We start from the raw sequence: 19502 nt of genomic DNA, 5'->3' as shown, positions 1-19502 counted from the left end.
ATAATTTACAGAGCGTTGTACATCATGATTATGGGATATTTAGCTGTATCATATGATTTTTTTCTCTGTTTTTTATGTTTCCAGAAAGTCTGTGTTGTCATTTCAATGGAAGTCCTGGTGCAAGAAAGGTAAAACGACATGTATAGCATTGCATGGCATTGCTAACCTGTCATTGTCTTTCTCAGGACACGGCTCTGGACCCTGGAGAGGACGTTGCTCTTCTCTCTGTCAGCTTTGAGGATGCAGAGGCTACCCAGGTCTTTCCTAAACTCTACCTTTCCCCCAGCATTGAACAGTAAGCACATTACTTTAATAAAACAATTCTCTTTATTGTTCCTTTAACCGTTCTGTTCTAATAGAGAGAATAATTACAGTCTGTTACACCACAGTCTAACAAAAGTAACACTAACATCAATCTACTGGAGTTATCCTTGTGTAAATAAAGTGAAACAACCTTTTTGCTTCATTAAATTGAAGTTTTATGCTTTGGACCATAGTACCACAGTGCATGTGAATCCTTAGCTGTTCAATCAATAGGTTATTTGCAGTCATATGATTACAGTGATCTTCAAAAGTCATATGGGGGGCAGATAGTGAAGAACAGCAGTTGGCAATCAATTGGAATGGAAGAAAAGTTGGTACACTAAAGCTTTAAATAGACCTGCACTATGCAGTTATCATCCTACAAATTTCAACATACATTGAGTATGATCCCTACACTTGACAAAAAGTGTTGACCGATTCAGGTCGTGTGGAGGTGATTGATATCACATATTGCTCAGTCCTGCAGACCTCCTACTACACACTTAGCCAGATAAAGCTAGACAAGAGTCTTGTACTGAACTAAGAGGCTAGCTTCACCTCTTTAACAGTTTTTCTCTCTGATTTTGTCAAAAACATGCTTGTAATTGAAATTGTGTTCTATTATTAACCAAATAAATCTTAGGGTACATCTGCCAATGTTTTTCCAGAGCTTAAAGCACAAAACTTTGGCATTTTGATGGTGCCTCTCCATGCAGAAATCACTTCCTGCCCCCATCTGGAGTTTTTTGCTGTGCCATGACATCATCTGCGAACAACCTATCAGTCAGTTTTTACTAGTATAGTGCCAATTTACGACTAATCTTATCTGCAGATAAGAGACTGTATTATTTATAAAGACCCAACATTGACGTTACATTGACAAGGAAACATTTCCTTTTAATGGGCAGAAATCTTGAGCAGAGCCAGACTCATGTTGATCAGATATCTGCTAAAGCTTTGTTGCAGTTGAAAATAACAAGGGGAGATGCAGAAAAAGAGAAGCAGATGCAGAAGGAGATTTCTTGTTGTCTTGTAGTCCTTGTTTTTTAAAAATAACCAGATGCTCTGTGCCTTCTCATTCCTTCTTAAAATTTGCTGGCACAAGACTTGCGAGTTGGTTAAACTGATTATCTATAATTTCTTTGTTGCCACAGGTCTGATATCCCAGTCAAATGCTCTTTTAAAAAACTGCAGAGAAGCGTCCCGCCACTAGTAGCCGCTGTAGCTTCAGTTAAAGGTAGCTGCGACCCTGCCAGGCTGAACGTTAACATGAGAAGCTTTGTGGTCATTATGTTGTAGGAACAGCGCGATATGGCAGCATTTTGATCTAGGAAATGGAAATGAACATGTTTTTAGGCTGTTTAAGGTCGTACTTTAACCGCTCAACCGGGTTACTGATGGGTAACAACAGTAAGCATGATGCTGAACTACAAAGAGGAACAAAGGATGGTGGCTCTAGCTGCTAATTTTAGCCAAACTCTTCTCAGAATAACAAAGTCACATCATATTCCCACCAACAAAGTGACCCTATGAATTTGACCTTGACACTGAAGTTTCAAAAACACCACAATCCTCCACTCAGTTTTTGCAATAACAAGTCTATTCAGTTCCACAGTTACACCACAGAAAATGCCAGAATAGTGATATTTGTTACAGTGCTAACGTTAGCCTCCAATGTAAATCAGTGGGGTTTAAAACAGTGTATTAGGCCATAGCTAAAATTGTTTCTTAAAGTAACAGAAGTGCCAGTATAACAGGGACTTGACTACAAATGCGACATTTATCTGTTTGGGATCGTGTTTTTTTATGTTATTTAATGTGACATTAGCCAACAACAACGTTTTACGTCAAGTCTCTTATAAAGTGTTTAATGTTAGAAAATGTCTTGTGCTTGTTCATCATTAACCCAGATGAACAATAAAATACTGGTGGGGTTTATTTTCACTAAACACGTAAGAGTTCCCTGTAAACAGTAACAGTATTCAAATGTTTAATAGCTGTTATGCTAGAGAAGGGGGAATTTGCTGCTAAATTGCTTAAAGTTAAGGTACTTGACTTTTAACTCCATAGATACTTGCATATTATCACTTTACTCCACCAGGTTTAAAAGGGTGAAATACTCCTTTTGATTAAAAATATTAATTTAAATGACTAGTTAGTAGTTACCTCGCTGATTCAGATAATTAATATGAAAGTCTACTAATACGTTCATGTTCTATTATATTTAAGGTATGCATCTTAATAAGTTCCAGCTGAACAATCAGTAACATTTAAGTGATATAAACATAAATACATCAGTGGTTATAATCCAGTTGCTTTTATCACATCTAGTGTAATTTATTTGTCTAAAGATTTTGACTTACTTATATTTGGACATTTTTACACTTGAGTAGAGAGCACTTATATCACTGGTTAATACATACATGAAACATCTAAGGCTTAAAACATCATGCAGTGTCCTGCGTATAAGTGCTGCCTCATGTAGTAATAACGTGTGTTTGCGATTATACTGAGAATTATTGTGATTTGAAATTACTAAAAAATTTAGAAGTGGTATCGTGTGTACTTGCTTGGTTATCAAGGAGAATACAGAGAATAGTGATAATTTTTAAGTATTAATTTCTCAACTCAACAAATAAATATTAAGTAGCATTAAAAACTTACATTTTTACAGTACTGGTTTCAAAATAACTAACCCTAAGAAAAAGTTTTACTTGTTTTGAAAATAAAGTTACTTCTAAAAAATTCAGCAGTGGCATTATTGCAAACTTTTAGGCTTTTCTGCAGGCATTTTTGTGAACCTTTCATGTTCCTCTTAATGCAAAAATAATTGCAGCCTTTTATGCAATTATGTAATTGCACTGCCTGACATCGCAATTGCAATTAATTTAATTGTGCAGCACTACTGAGCTTCCTCTTCTTGGGCTCCTATCCTCCAACAGGAGATTTAGATTACCAAAGGCTAAATCCAGTAGGATGAAAAACCATATTTTAACTCTCAAACCATTACACAACTGAATTAAAAACATGTGAAATCAGATATGAAGTATTTTACTTTTACTACAGATGTCTGAAGGTGTCTTTTAAGGATGATTTTGCTTTCAGTTGTTGTTTAATGTAACCTGACACACCAGATGGATGTGTCAGGAGTGTTTCACACATCAATCTGGAAAACCTCCCATAGACAGTGTTTGGGAAAGGGCAGAGCCTTTGAAAAAACTTGGAGGGTGATTGGATGAACGTTCTGTTTGTCACATCTTTAAGGGCCAATCAGAGCAACAAAACATGTGACGTTGTAGGTGTGCTCCGCTACGGAGGAGTAAACTCCATAGAGAACTGCATAACATGAACCATGGCTACTGTAGACATGTCAGTACACAACTTTTGTCATTTTTGAAAATAAAACAACTCAGTGTTGTTCTTTGTTCTTCTTTTAAAGAGGAAATGTCATCAGGTTCTGATGAACTGACACTAAAGCAGCATCCACGCTAATGTCTTCCACCATAATTGTACCAGCTCCTTGTTGCTGCTTGCTTACATCATGACTCAGAAAGTAGTGCCTCTTACTCCAGATTGGTCCTGTCACTTTGTTACAGGGCCCAATCTGTTCAGATGGGACCTTTTCAAGATGGATTGGCCAGTGAGAAACACAGAAAAGGGCAAATACATCTGCTTTGCAAATTTACGTTCAGTGTATTTTTGTGTTGCGTCCAGTGCTGTGTCTGAGTTTGTGTGGTTGTTTCCCATGGTTCATGTTTTTCTTTTTTTACCTTGCTGCAAAGCAGATTTCCCTCAGGGAACAATAAAGTTGAAGTTGAACTGACTTATTCTGATCAGTTGCCGTGCATGGCTAGTAAACAGTTAATTACCACTCATTTATAAATTCATATCCTGAAGGCTAAACCTTAATGAGTAATTTGGGGTTCAGTATATTGGTGAGGCATGCTTAGACACGAGGACCTTTGAGCCACAGCAATCCTAAAGTCGATATTTTTAACCACCTAGAAATAGAGGTCATTGCAAGGGAAGCATTCCTAAAGTATTCAGAGAAAATGAAAAGTTTACTCCAGCACCTCATTTTAAAAACAAGATCTTTTTAAAATCACAGTTAGGGTGCAGGAAGGTCAGATAGAGTTGACGCTTACACTCTGATTTCGAGGATTCAGGATGTGTTTGATGGATTATCATGAGTGTGCCGTGAATGGAGCGACATATTATGTCATTGTGAATAATCCCACGTCCCTGTGTCTGGACTCATCAGGCGGTTCCTCAAAAACAAACAGGGGAAGAACAAAAAATGAAATGGATGACACACCGCGTCTAAGCTGGGAATGACTGGATGTCTGCAGACATCTGGGGTGTTAACAGTACAAAGACGGTGTGTGTCGATGTGTGTGTGTTTTCTGAGTCTGTGGGCACTGTGAGTGCGAGTGTGTGCATACTCTCTTTGTTTAAATCCACTTTTTGTCTAGCAGTGTCGATGTGTGTGTGCATTTGTCAGTTTACATTTGGGTGGGTTAGTCTGTGTGTTTGGATGCATGCATGGGTTTTTTTAGATCTGTTTCATGTGTTTGTGTGCATGCACCATGGCTGTTTGAATAGGCCGTGCTCTCTGCACAGTCTTTGTAGGTGTGGACGCAGATAAGAGAGTGTGTGTGTGGGTGTGGGTGTGTGTGTGTGTATCTGTGTGAGAGCCAGAGCCAGGTATGGGCCCACTCTGACCCCAGGGCCCCACGGTCTGGGCTTTCGTGCTCAGAATAATCTCAGGCTGATGTTTATTTACAAGCACACGCCCCGTCGCACCAGGTTAAGAGACCTCTGCTCCCTCCCCTCCCCCTCCACCTCCCTCTCTCTCTCTCCCTCTCTCGTCCTGTCTCACCATGTTCCTTTATCATGCTGTTGTTTTTCATCGTAATCTTGCCTCCTTCCTCTTTCTCCTCACTTTGTCATTCTATTTCTGCACATAATCTTCCCTCATCTAACTTCCCTCTCTGTGACAAAAGCACTCACAAATTTCAGATTTGATGATGAAGATGCACCTTTATTTTGCATGTTTAATCACAGATTCTTTTGCACAGTAACCCAGATTGCATTGAAACGACAGCTACAGTCATTCTCAAGGCACACATTACTCAAAAAGCATTTCATAAGCAGAACAATTACACATGCATGGCATCAGCTGTGAGCAGGAAAAGTGATGTCTAGAAGTACTTTGACAGAAAGAGTTCAATAATGCACATATCGTAGAAATATTAGTTTGATGTTTAACCACGTGAGCTTAAAGCACAAGGAGAAACAAGAAGAGGCAGAGCATAGGCAAGATGACAAGCCACTATCACTACAGTGATATCTCACTGTAACATCCGTTCGTCTAAACGAGAGCTGACTTAAGAAGTGAACATTTTCCTTCTGTTGCCAAGGCTTTCTATTTAACTCTACTTTTGAGAAGTTAAAAGTTGTGGGGAACCACATGTGGAGTTCGAAGCTGCTATAGAAGTCATGGCGAACTTTTACTATGGAATAAAACAGGAAGTGCACAAGCAAACTTCGTGTAGAGTTCCCTTGCATGAGAGTGGACACTTTACACTGATGGCATTCATTTCCAGATGGATCATGGAGGTATTTTGTATATAGTGGTCCTCTAGCAAGCATAACGCTGGGGTCAGGCCAAAACCTTGTATCTCCAAGATACCATGGAGATCCCTTTATCATCTCATTAAAATGTACATGTCAGGGTTACTGGCTATAACACACAGAGAGCAGAAATGAGAAAAGACAATGTCTTCTGGTCATTCAGTCGCAACCAACAGACCTTTTACACTTTTCCTCAGCAAAGAAAAAAGCTCTGTGCTGTCTGATATACTCGTAAGTACACAGCGCAGGCAGGAGCAAGTGAGTCCTGTTAGTAGTTGTTGTTATGAATTAATACAGTTACCTGAGGAAATGTTTGTAGACTAAAGACCTTTTGCATGTGATGTCACATACATCTGTCAAGCCACGCCCCTGCTTGGATGGCAAAAAGACATTCTTATTTGATGATAGAGCTGTCAAAAATGTCTGGCTAGAAAAATACAAATTAACATATTAGAGAGATTGAGATTTATCTTTTACGATTCTCCTCTTTCTATAACGCGACAAAGTTTACTCAATATTTTGTGCTTTCAAGGGTGTGTTAACTGCTTAAATTCCCAACAGCCAGAATATAAACAGTGCAGGAGAAAGGGTTAAGTTAATTATGTCTTCACAGGGTCCCTAGTTGTCCTGGGCACTAGTAATTGCCTACCTTAACCTGATGGTAAAGTCCGCCTCTGTTTAAGAGTGTAGGCCATCTCCTCTTCGGCATTGTGGCAGAGTGAGTGTATGTTATACAGAGGAAGTGACTTAATGAGGGCCAAAGATGGGAGCAAAAAGCAACAATTTTGGAATGTATTGAAAATCTGTATGTATTTATGATGTTTTTAACGCTTCAGTTTTACACCAGTACACCCAAGAAGTCCTCTGAGAAGTTTCAGGGTCAAATGGAGCAATGGTGTGGTGTGCAAATTCACACAGACAGACAGACACACCCCAATTATAGAAGTAAGATAACCAATCACTTGGTCATGGCGTGGGTTCAGAATTAGGCCCAATATTTATACACTTTAAGCACAACGGAAACCCAACTGTTACATTAGCATCACTTGTTACTTCATTCAATACGGGGATTTAAGGTAGTAATGAGCGGCACACTACAGGATACACAAGGCCACCAGCAGGTCAGTGTCCCACATATTTTGAAGGTAAAGAATATATTAAAATTTCCCATTTGGACTGATATTAACAAATATTTTATAGTTGTAAAAAAACATCTATTTATTGTCAGGTTTTGATGAAACACAAACACCAAAGCAAGCACATAGAGAGAAAGAGAGAGAGAGAGAGAGGGATGCTCCTCCTCTCTGATATGAAATAATGAGCTGTGACAGAATCTTAACCCCATGCAGCATCTGCAGCAAAACACTGTAATTACAATAGGTTGCCTACTACAGCTTGTCCTCGCATAAATCCTACATAATCCTCATTTTCTCTGTGCATGTTTTAGAACAAACCGTATCCTGTCAACCTTGATGGTTTTTGGGTTTTTATGCATTTAATACAAAAATGCAGGTGTCAGTTTGGCTGAAGTGTGTTGTGCGTTCTTTGTAATAATAATTAGCTGTGTTATAGTGATAATATGCTGTCTAGATGATGCCTTTCTGCACATAAGAAGCACTTGGTTAAAGAGGCTTTCATCAAGAGTGCTTTAGCATTGCTGGAGAAAATCTGTGTTGGTTGCATATGTCCGTCTGTTATATGGTGGAGCTGTGAGTGTTTCTGAGGGAGGCTGACCTTACCACAGTTCCTGCAGACCAGACTGAAGCTGTTGCAGTGGTGTTAGAGGCTCTCCCTCTCTCTGCCAGTTGCATGAGGAGAACAGACAGAAGGAGGCTAAAGGCAGTAGAGTGGAGAGCAGGAAGTGGGGAAGCTACGGCTCAGGGGTAGTTCAGGGGGGAGGGGTTGGGGAGGTAAATGAGGAGAGGCTATAAAACAAACCCTCCTCATCTAAACCCTCCAAGAAACATCTCAACATGCTGAGGCTTAACCATGCTGCACTGAGCCAAGCTCTCATTTACCAGCACTTCTCCTCGTGCGTCGTGTTGCCTCTTTGTCTCGAGATATTTGCACATATGCATATCAAGGCTGTGTATGAATATGCTCTGCTACATGCCTTTGTGCACCTTTTTGCAAGATGTGTGGGAGTGTGTTAATTCATGACCCAGGGCAGAAATGTATGTCTATTTCACCGTTGTTTGAAGACAAACGATTGCATGTGTTTTGCAAGTTCGTGCATGAGTGCATTGAGGATGCTACTTAATTTAGCATGCAAGCCTTTCTGCTGTACATGTGTACATGCAGATCTGTTACCCTGTTAGTTTCCCTTCATGTCCTTACTGACCCTTGTTAGTCTTTGCTCTTGTGTAGCTGCACACTGTCTTTGCATTGTCTCCAGTGAAGAGGAAAACTCATTTGTTGCAGCCTTCCTGCACAATCTGTGTTTGATAGACAGCGACATTCAGGAGCTTCTGCATTAACCCGAGCAGCAGCAAATGTTCAAAATATCATCAAATGCCACAATAAAATTCACATCAAAAGAGCTTTGTGAATTGTTTAAATCACTTCTTATTTTATGAGGCAGTGGATGTAACAGATGTGTACAGCCACAGAAAATTGGCTCGGCTTTGTTTTTGGCACCGCTGGATTTCACTGTTTGTAGAGGCTGTCATATCAACTGCATCTATTCAGTGTCAAAATGTTCTTTATGTCTGCAAGCTCTCTATCAGTCCAGCTTTATGTCAATCATCCCAATATTTTCTTTTTCATTTGTCTCTTGTCTGTACATTTCACCCTTCATCTGCCCACACTTCTGCTCCCTTACGTCCTCATTCTCTCCATTGTAATTACTCTTATTTATTTACAAGATTTTAGAGGTGCATCATGCAGAACAGGGGTGTCCAAGCAAAGCCCATGAGTCAAATGCAGCCCAAAGTCCATTTTTAATCAATCTACAGCAAATCCTAAAAATAAAATGAAACATGGCGGGCATTATAATTTAAAGGAGTTTGGTTCCAGAACCAGAGCTGTATGTAGAAAAAAAAGGAAAAATAAAATTCAAGTGAGAATGCCCTTTAACTGTTCAACCTTGTCAGGGTTTTTTAAAGTTGATTTTTATGGTCTTGGACTTGTCTCGGTCTGGGTCTTGACTCAGTCTCAACCCCCAGAAGTCTTTCTAGTCTCGGTGCACTCTGGTCTTGGGTAAGTCTTGGCCTCAGATAATGTGGTCTTGAGCACAACACTAACTGTAGCTGAAAAGCCAACATGGTGGCGGCTCTGTTTCTTTTTTAGGTTGAACCCAACCAGGCCCAATGAAAAGATGCGCTGCCACAAGAAAAATGCCGGTGAGCACCCTGGCTCCAGAGGGTGGTGCCCCTTTATCCCACATCAGGGCGAAGTGCCTTTGTTCTTGTCTTTGCTGATTCATGGTAGTTTTTAGGGTCTAACAGCTCACAGAAGTCATGGTTTGTATGGGTTCTGTTCATCAATAAAAAGGAGCATAAAGTCCCAGAACTAACATTGCTGCGTCTTATACTTTGTTCCATGTGTTATTTAGGACTATCAGCAATAAAGTTGGTACAGCCTGTGGTGTATTGAACATTAGACTAAAAAGAGGAGCACAGAAAGTATGCTGAATGAAACGCAAAACAGGCATTTAGAGCCAAATATCTCCTGGTTTGGGAGAATAAAAATAAATGAAGTGTAAATGAAAACTAAAATCTGTGCATTTTGAGTGACGTATCAAATGTATGATTTATGAAGTGTGCTGTGACACTTTGCAAAATCATGACTCACGTTTGTCGGTAAAGGACCCCAGACTTACTATTGTTAACACAGAATAGGATATAGGAGTTTGGACAGAATATATGCTAGTCGTCGGTGTTCTCTACTTCTGCAGGTCCATAGTCTTTAAAATGTATTAGCATCACTAAATCTTTGACTCTTTCTGCTTTCACATCCAGAGGGCTATGGTCATGAGCTTTGGGTAATGACGGAAACTATGAGATCACAAACAAGTAGCTCTGGAAGGTGTCTGGACTCTGTCTTAGAGACAGAGTGAGGAGCTCAAACCTCCTGAAGGAACTAGAAGTAGAGATGATGCTCCTTCACCTTGAATGTAGCCAGTCAAGGTGGTTTGGGTAAGAGGGATTATATATCTTACCTGGTCTGGGAAGGCCTTGAAATCCCCCAGGAAGAGTTAGAAAAAGTTGGAGATAAGGATCTCTGGGTTGACTTGTTTAGCCTGCTGTCACTGGGATCTGAATAAGTGGAGATGAATGGATGGATGGTAAATGAAGACTGAAGGTTTACTGCAGCAAATGGCAGGAGAACTCACTCTAACTTGCTTTGCCATCTGTCTCGTCTAAGGTCTGATCCACAAAACATATCACTCTTATCATCTTCAAGTACCAACACTCTTTAAAAGTCAGGCTGCTTCCTGCAGTTTGCACTTGTTCTGTGACTGAAAGTAGAGACGAGCCGACGGTGTCTCTCCGCTTTGCTCAAAGGAGTCTTGTTCTTATCTTGACCAGGGGTGAAGCCAGTGGTAGCCTGGATTGACCAGGGCCGCCCTGAAATCAAACTGGCCACCCTAAATCCACGACACTGATTGGCTGTTGGTCTTGTCAGCTAATAATGAAATGCTCTGCAGCTGCGTGTTCTCCCCTTTAATTTTGGGCTTTGTTTTCATTGTGGGCTGGAGTGGCAGAGAATCACTCTCCTTTAACCTTGACTTCATCTTTTGTTGCTTTTCTGGTGAAGAGCTTCCATGGTGGTGGAGGAAATTACATACTGTGAGTTTAGCCCATTCTTCATACTTGTTTCCTCCTTAAACTTTTAATCCTAAAGATTTTTGTCTTGGTTGATTTGGTCACGCCTATTGTTTTCGTGATCGCAGCAGGTGCAAATTAATATAACAGCAAATACTCATTGAGCAGAAATACAGGAACACAGCAGGAGAGCAGTTGGTGTATCTGTTTACAATACAGCCTTATAAACCCTTAGTTTTCTTCAGTAAATATGTCCACAGCGTACGGGTGCATGCATGTTTCAATCCATCTTTATGCACATAACCACATTCAGAATCATACTTCAAGGCTCAAGCAGGAAATTGTTAGTATTTACAAAAGCAGCAGAACAAAAAGCCTTATCATCTTAGATCACGGGTGTCCAAACTATGGCCCAAGGGCGAAATGCGGCTCACAGTCCATTTTTGATTGGCCTGTGACAGATGCTGAAATAAAATGAAATATGGCCCACATTAGAAAATGAAGCTTGTGCCTGACTGCATTCCACTTGTTGATTTCAGCGAGGGCTGGGGGATAAAGGGGAGAGCTTTCTAGGCCCAGCCAAACTGGATAATGCCATGGATAATAACCCCTCTTGCCTCCAAAATCAACAAAATAAGGGGGAAAATAGTGGCCTAAATGGGTTAAAAGTGGGGAAAAGAATTAAAAACACACGCAAAGAGGAGCAAAAATGGGTGAAAAGGAGCTAAAAAGTTGAATTTAAAGATCACAAGTCACAAAAATCAATTAAAAGTGACAAAAATGAGCAAAGAGCTGCAAAAGTAGGTAAAAATTGGTTTAAAATGGATGAAATACTGAAAGATTAAAAAGTGGCAAAAATGGGTCAAACAAGGAAAAAATGAATAACTGCATACTCAGTCACTAAGCATATCTTAACCTGCATTGCAATGGTTTTACTAACTTTGATTTCCTCTAGATGAGGTATATGAAAGTGGCCCCACAGTCCTTTTATATTTCTGTATGTGGCCCTCATTAATAGTTTGGACACCCCTAGATGTTCCCCCTGAAATGTTTTGGCAAAACTGTGTCTTACAAAAAAGACATTTGTTTTTACCACTGACTGGCTATCATTTTTAGCTGGCTCATTTGCATGTAGTTAGAAATGTATAATTGATTAAACTGTGAAAAGTGCTACTTACCATGAATATTTGCAAAGAAAAACTGTCTCTTAATCTTCTATTGTGTGCTGGATGCTGTGTCAGCAGAACGAGTCTGGGCAAATCCAGACTTTGAAATAAAATGTGTTGTTGTCAAGTCAGTGCTCATTTTTTGTTGACTAAGGCCAGCCACACACTAGACGATTTTTTAATCTTAAACGATTTCAAAGCCGTTGGAGACCACAGACATGAGGACAGTTTCAAACGATTTTTCATCTTTAATCCTCTGAACGCACACACTAGATGACTCAGCCAGACTGTCAGATCACTGGAGACCTCACACCTGCCGACCTGCCTACGACCTCGCGTGATCACGTGACTTCAGAAAAACCGAGCAAACATTGATGTTTGTCGATACCGTCTTGCTGTCTGGGAAAGACTCGGGATGAAATCCTGGCTGGAATTAAGGTACAGTTGTGTTAATGGTTGTGAGCAGTCTGGTGATGCTACCCGGTCTGCTCGCTCTCATTGGTTGTTGTGGGTATTCCGTCAGCCACACTCCGACGTAGAATTGTAAATATTAAACATGTTTGATATTTATGATTCAGTGTGTGGGAGGCTACGACGTGATTTGGAGCAGTAAATAAATCATGTTGACACCACACACATGGAGACTATTCAGACAAATAATCGTTTACAACGAAGCTCAAGTCAGGATACACTTCCACAATCACTGGCGGAGTCAAATCTTGCCTTAAATCGGGCTTAAAATCCTGTAGTGTGTGGCTGGCCTTACTCCTTTAAATACATTGTTAACTGACTAAAATGAGTACAAGTCGCAAACGTCATTCTCTGCATTGAAAAACATACTGTATTAAGTTTAAGCCTGTTTTACGAGCTCCATAAATCATTTTTAAGAGTCTGTATTTAAAAATCATTTAAAGTATTTTATAGTGCATTTGTATTAATTTGGCTGATGAAATAGGTTACAAGAGAAGAAAAATTAGGCTAAAACTAAAGAATAAAATGTAAGGTCTATTTGTTGACTTAAAAGGACTACAATGGTTTTGAGTTTCCGCCAACTACAACTTTCAAGAGTAAAGTTACTAAATTGTGACTAAGACTAAAATGCATTTTGATCCAAAGACTTAGACTGGATTTAAAATACCTGCCAACGTTAACACTGTCCCAATCATTTTTAAATACAATTGGCAAGTAAAAAACGATTTTTTTGATCAGCAACAGTCGGTGCTCACTGTGGTGATTTCCTTCATTATTATTTCATCAACGGTCCGCTCATTTTATGTCATTTTTTGACTATACTTGTTGTGATGTTTGTGTTTCCTTCCTGTTATCTTTGCATCCTCTCCTCCCTCATGCCTCACTGCTGTCTAGTCAATCCCACTTTTTAAAACATCACTTTTTTCCACTTTTTAACTCTGGTGTCCTCGGTCATATCTCTCGATCCCCCCCCCCTCTCCCTCCCTACCTCTCCCGTTTTTCACATGTCTGCCGCCTGTCTCTTTTCTCAACATCTCTCTCCATTTTTCTATCACTCTCTCTCCTCTGCTGATCCCTCTGGCTGATCCTCAAAGGGAACCGAGAGAGTGTGTGGGACTTAAAAGAGAGAGAAGAGCTGTGCTCTACCCAGCAAGGTCGTCCCTCGCTCGACTGAAACGCAGCGAGGAAAAAAAGACAACACACGGGAGAAGAGAGCTTTTCCCTCTCTCTCCTTTTCTCTTTCCTCCACCTCTCTACTCTCCTCTTTCATCACTCCTGAGTTGTTTGATATCTCACTTTTACTCTCCTTCAGCTGGGGCTCAGATCTAAGAGCTCTGAACGCAAACTCGTAAGCCCCCTGAGCTACAGTGTTATACCTCTATTTCTATTCCCTCTTCCTCTCTCTTTCTTACTCTCTCCGTTACTTATTCTTCCCCCGTCTTCAAACACACAATCACTCTAATGTTTTCTGCCTTACAGAGCAGCAAGGGGGGGAAAAGATGTTGAAATATCCTGACAGACACCCACATTTTTACCAATAATGTACAGTGTATGTAGACTTGCATTGACTCCACTCTTTGATGGGACTGCACCACCATACTTGCTGCTTTTTCTGTAGAAAATATTGATTGTGAGGAGTCAAATCACTTATTCTGTAGGCTCACAGATTCACCTGCTTAAGATTCAGTGTTCATTTGTTATATAATGTTTCACGGGCCGCCTGGAAGAAAATACATAGTGATAGGCATGGTGTTACGCTGTGTAGCTCTGATGATTTTCCCTCCCTATTCATGTAAACTAAATGTTAAATGGGAAATAGGTGTAGACGTTTAAAAAAGAAAGGAAGCTTTGGAGGTTCCTGTAGTAAAAACTGTTTTCAAACCAAGGCATTAAAGAAAAATATCTTTGCAGTTGAGGGATCCTACCAGAACATCTTTGTAAAAAGGGTAGTCTTAAGACACAGAGCTGGGTCAAAGTATGGAAAATGTGTTGTTCGGACCAAAAAGACAAGTCCAATTAAAGATATGAAAAGCTTTGGGATTGGGCAGAGATTTTCAGAAGATGTACATCAAACATATCCGTCCCACTGGAATTTTTTAACATCCGTCTGACACAAAGCATCAAACAGTTTCTGCAGAACTAACATAGATAGTATCCTTCAGTGGCTTTAGGCTAAAACTGTCTTTACTGCATTTTTTATCATTTCACTGAGCGGTATGTAAAAGTACATGCAAGCAATGTTCCATAGATGTGGTGTTGTGAAATCTGTACAAACTGTTCTTTTAGTACTCAATGTTGCATTCATGGTGTATCTTGAACCAATGTTAAATTAACTTCAGCTCCTCTTTCAGCCTCAGAAGATGCAAACTAGAGATGCACGGTATTAGATTTTTGCCGATATTCAATATGCTGATATTTTAAAACTTATTTTGGCCGATAACGATATTTAATTACAATTTTTCCACTGTAAAAAACACCAATTCCATCCTGTACTACATTTTTTTTTAATATTGGTAGTCTGTTTTTCTTAGAAACAGACAAAACATTTGATTTTTTATCCGAAATGAAGGATGCATTGTTTTTCGAATACAGCAATACACTAATGAAAAACTTACAGTAATGTCTTTGGGTTACATGTGCATTACATGCTACATATATTTTTAACAGTCCAGCCAAAGTCATCTGCATCTTTGAGGGCAACAAAAAGCAGCAAAATAACCTGCTGTGTGGGCGCGCCGTTAGTCGAGTGGTTAAGGCGCCCACCATGTACGCAGGTGACCCGGGTTCGTATCCAGCCCGTGGTACTATCTCCTGCAGGTCTCTCCCAGCTCTCTTCCCTGTTTCTGACTCTGTCCACTGTCCTCTCTCTAATAAAGGCACGAAAAAGCCCAAAAATAAATCTTAAAAGAAACAAAAAAAAAAACCTGCTGACACTGAGCTCCACAGTGCAAAAATACTTTTAGATTGATTCTCTTTTTACTTAGCCAGTTTGCAGGATGGCTCCCTGAGATGCAAAGTGCTTTAGATAACAACAACTACAAAGACAGATTTTTCAATGCAAAAAATATAGCTATAGTTCAGAGCTTAAATATGCTTCTACATTTTTGAGACCCAAGATTAACAACAGAAATATAACTTCAACTGAAGTAGTTCTCCTGATTCTGCTTTAAACAGCACAAACTAACTAAGCAACCAAGTTTGGGCATTTCACCATAAACAGCTCTGTAACAACACAGTGACACCACACATCTCCAATGCTAGAGACGGAGCACCTTCATGCTCAGCCAGAGCGCTATCCACGGGAGACTTGGCACACAGAACTCCATCGTTGTTTTTGCCATGTTTCTCGCACTGTCACCTAGCATGACATGCACGTTCTTTACCTCTATTTTCCATATCTGGCACATGTTATCAAAAGCGGCTGCAACTGCGGCTGCTGAGTGAACACTGCTGTGAGTGCAGGACAGGCTTTTTAAGAGTGAAATCCTCATATCCACTGAGGCTAACAGGACAAACACTCAGGGCCAGATCCACAAAGAATGGATTGCTCCTGCTAATAGCGCCGTTATTTGCGCAGAATGAGCCCACACAATCTGCCCTGTTTTAGCGCCTTATCCTCAAAAGAATTTGCTCTAATCATATGCAGGTGCTAACACGCCCACACAGTTTGGCAGCTGAGCGCTATTTGCGCCTCTGATTGCAATAAGCCGCATGGCATATAAGTGGCTCTGTTCCAAGATCACAGTTGACACGACAATGGCAGAGTCAGGCAGGAAAAGAACCTGTAATGTAGCTACTAATTTGAAAATTCCAGGTAAAGCATGGGATCTCTGAGTGGCAGGCTCAATGTCATCCTTGATGTCATCTAGTAGTTCAAGGATCATGCGGCCTGGCAACCGGTATCTGCAGATGATTTCATTGTCGCTTAGATCAAAAAGTGATACTCTCCTCCAATAAATCCTTTCTTGTGCACGCCTGCCATCTCGCCTGCCACGGTGCCTTCATCTGGCTACAATCACTGCTGCCATGATTACCGCAGAGTCTTGGCATGACAGCCCTTATATAGGCTATGCTCCACAGTTACCACCAATTAAGAGCAATTTGCAATCATTTTGAGCGAGAGAGAGAGTGAGAGAGGGAGAAAGAGATATTGCGCGGATTTAATACACGGGTCTCACAGGCGGTAAATAGCACCGCTTTACTGCCTGTGGCAATTAGCGCTGGTCTTTGAGGATTAGGTGGTATTTGCAATGAGGCTCATTTGCAAAGGAAGGGGGCAATTTTGCGCTGAATTTATGAATATTCCCTAATTTACATGCATGCAAATTGGACCGGCACAGCGAGGAGTGGCAGTGCAGCTTGGGTTCAGTTTGCGTGCATTTCACCCTTTGCGTATGCTTCGAGGATTGCACACTATTTTTTCTGTAATTTGCACAGGTTTAGCGGTCGCAAAAGCAGTGCAATCCTTTTGAGGATCTGGCCTTTGATGTCCATATATCCGTGGTGAAGCTAATGCGTTTAGCTTTAACGAAAAGTTCTCTATGTGACTGGAAACAAAGTTTTGCAGTTCAGGTAATGCTAAAAGTGCCTGTTAGGTATGACGTAGCGGGGCTTTAAATGCATCGCAGAAGCCCGTATATTGTACCACGTTGAAAGGCTGATGATCAAGATCAAGAGCTTTGTCAAATGACTTAAGTAGAGGCAGTTGACGAGTTTTGTCTGACACCAAGTTTTGTCATTCTTTTATCTTCAGAAAGTCCTTGTAGTCATCAGGGTGACAGTTTTTAAGATGCTGAATTAAAATGGTGGTGTTAAAAGCGTGTTGCTGAGTCCTCTCGCATCAAATGTACTTTACAAGAGATGCAAACAGCTGCTTTGCTGTTTTGTTCCCAGCCCTCAAACTCCTCCCACACAGCCGACATGTTGAGTTTGTTGTTGGCGCACGTCCAGCGTCATCGAACGCGCTTAATTATGACGTGACATTATCGGCCATATGACAACATGAGTGAGAGACAACAATAAATTTTATTATCGGCCAATACCAATAATTAACTTTCCAAGCTATTATCCGCTGATACCAATATACTGCCGATAATATGGTGCACCCCTTATGCAAACCAAAGATGGAAACCAAAGTTCAATCCCAATACACGCCTTGTCCGTTCCATTTAGCCTTTCCCGTAAGTGCTGCACCTTCACTTCTAGGAGTAGAGCTACATGGACCTACAAACAGAGATTTTCCAGAGGCACACTGAACTGGATCATTGGTAAGATTTGAAAATTACAGAACCATAGTTTAGTGTGGTTTCAGTGCATTATGGTCCCTTTGATTTCTTACGGGGGTTTTTAAAAAATCACTCGTACTAGAAATGTCTGGTATCATCGTCAGGTCTTTCAATATAAAGGCTGTCAACGGATGGGATATCAGGAACCTGAAACGTTGTCAGTTTCATAAGGGAAGATTTCACCGCTAGCTAATGTAACTCTGTTTAAAGGGGCAAGGGGGCAACTGAAATCAAGGGGTAGGGAAGGGGTTAAAAGCTCTAAATGGGACTGAGTCCAAAAAGCATCATGATCTAAATGCTGAAAGCCAATTTCATATTTTATGTTACATTGCTTAAAAAAGTATTCACCCAGTTGGATTTTTTTTTTACCCTTTTATTGATTTTATAAATAAATCATGGTCAATACAGTTTGGCTCGAAACAACAACCCAACAATTTAGAGTTGATTTTAACTTCAAAAGGGTAATTTTAACTCAATTCTGAGTGAAATGATCTTCTGTGATGGAGTTATTAAACCGGTGTTGATCCACCAGTGTTCATTCAAATCTTTAAACAGTCCGTTGATCTAAGCTCCACCCTCATTTTGTCTTGTTGCTCTGATTAAGATAAGATCAACTTTATTGTCCCCGGAGGGAAATTTGTCATGGACATAAGTGCAGAGCTGCTCTCAACCAATACATTTCATCACAAAGAAGAACAAACAGGCAATACACAGAGACAGGCAGAGGTCCTCAGTGACCCAGATAGAGAGAGGTACAGGTCGAATTTTATTTTGCACCTGCCCTGTAATATTGCTCTGGCTTCCCTGCAATAAGCAGATTGAAATATATTGCACACACCCATCTGCAAGATGGCAAAATGCCTGAAGAAAGCACATAATGACCAGTTCATGACAACACAGTAGGAACCAAAACAAGTTAAGAAGTACAACTTACATAGGAATGTAATTGCAATGAGATACTAATGAAAAGAGATGGGCAAGTTAGAATCAGGGACAAATGTCACAATAAAATAAAATACCAATCACACAACAAAGTACAACAAAAAACAAACAAAAAAAATATAAAAGTCACAATAAATTAAGTACAAGAATTCAACAATATTATTCTAAATAAAAAAAAAACATAAGAGTAGTCCTTCAAAATTAAACCATAATGGCCCATAATGAATGTTATAGCACATTTGTCCAATCACGTTCCAAGAATTTGTGCAAATCTGACTTTGACAGCTTCACAGCAGACAAAGCCTTGTGCACCCTTTTCAAAGTATCTCATACCAATTGTGTGCTGATGACATTCACACAGATTAGTTAATATACTGCACAATTGTCTGACTGCTATCAAGGATCTAATGAGGGGCATCTTTCTTCTGATAAATACTGATCAAACAAAGAACCTTACTGTTGCCTCCATGCTTGCAAAGTGTACTGCTCATCTGTGTTCATCTTCCATGAAATCAGTGCTGAGAAATCTTGGAGTGATTTTTGACCAGGCAATGATTTTTAATCTCTATATACCTAAACATTAACCTGTTTGTGTTTCTTTCACTTAAAAAACATTGATAAATTGAAAATGTTGTCTCACAAGCAGTGTTGAGGGATCATGCTTTTGCATCTTCCTGGCTTGACTATTGCACCGGCCTCGACGAGTCTTCTATGGACTGCTCATGCATGTGGCTGAAATGATCACCATTGGATCACTTCTTGCTACACTCCTGTGCAATAACTTTAAAATAACACATTTTTCAGCACTTCTGGTGACAACAATTTTGATGAGTTTTTGGGCAATGTGGCCCTATTTTGGGTAACAATGAAAGGAAGAATAATCATTCCTTCAGATTCAGAAGGTCTTCCAAGGTCAGTAATCGAGCCTTTAAATC

The 19502-nt window shown here is 40.1% G+C and overlaps 1 protein-coding gene across 1 annotated transcript in view; it reads left to right on the top strand.

Moving 5' to 3' along the window:
- babam2 (BRISC and BRCA1 A complex member 2) overlaps nucleotides 1-19502 on the top strand; it is a 143513-nt gene that overhangs the window by 90179 nt on the left and 33832 nt on the right. The window contains exon 7 of the mRNA XM_041813525.1: nucleotides 186-295. Within this exon, the coding sequence (XP_041669459.1) occupies nucleotides 186-295 (110 nt within the window). The remainder of the gene's footprint in view (nucleotides 1-185; nucleotides 296-19502) is intronic.

This window comes from Cheilinus undulatus, linkage group 18, assembly GCF_018320785.1.
Source record: "Cheilinus undulatus linkage group 18, ASM1832078v1, whole genome shotgun sequence".
Lineage (NCBI taxonomy): Eukaryota > Metazoa > Chordata > Actinopteri > Labriformes > Labridae > Cheilinus > Cheilinus undulatus.
Note: the sequence above shows the minus strand (reverse complement) of the source record. Positions and strands in the feature narration are given on the sequence as shown.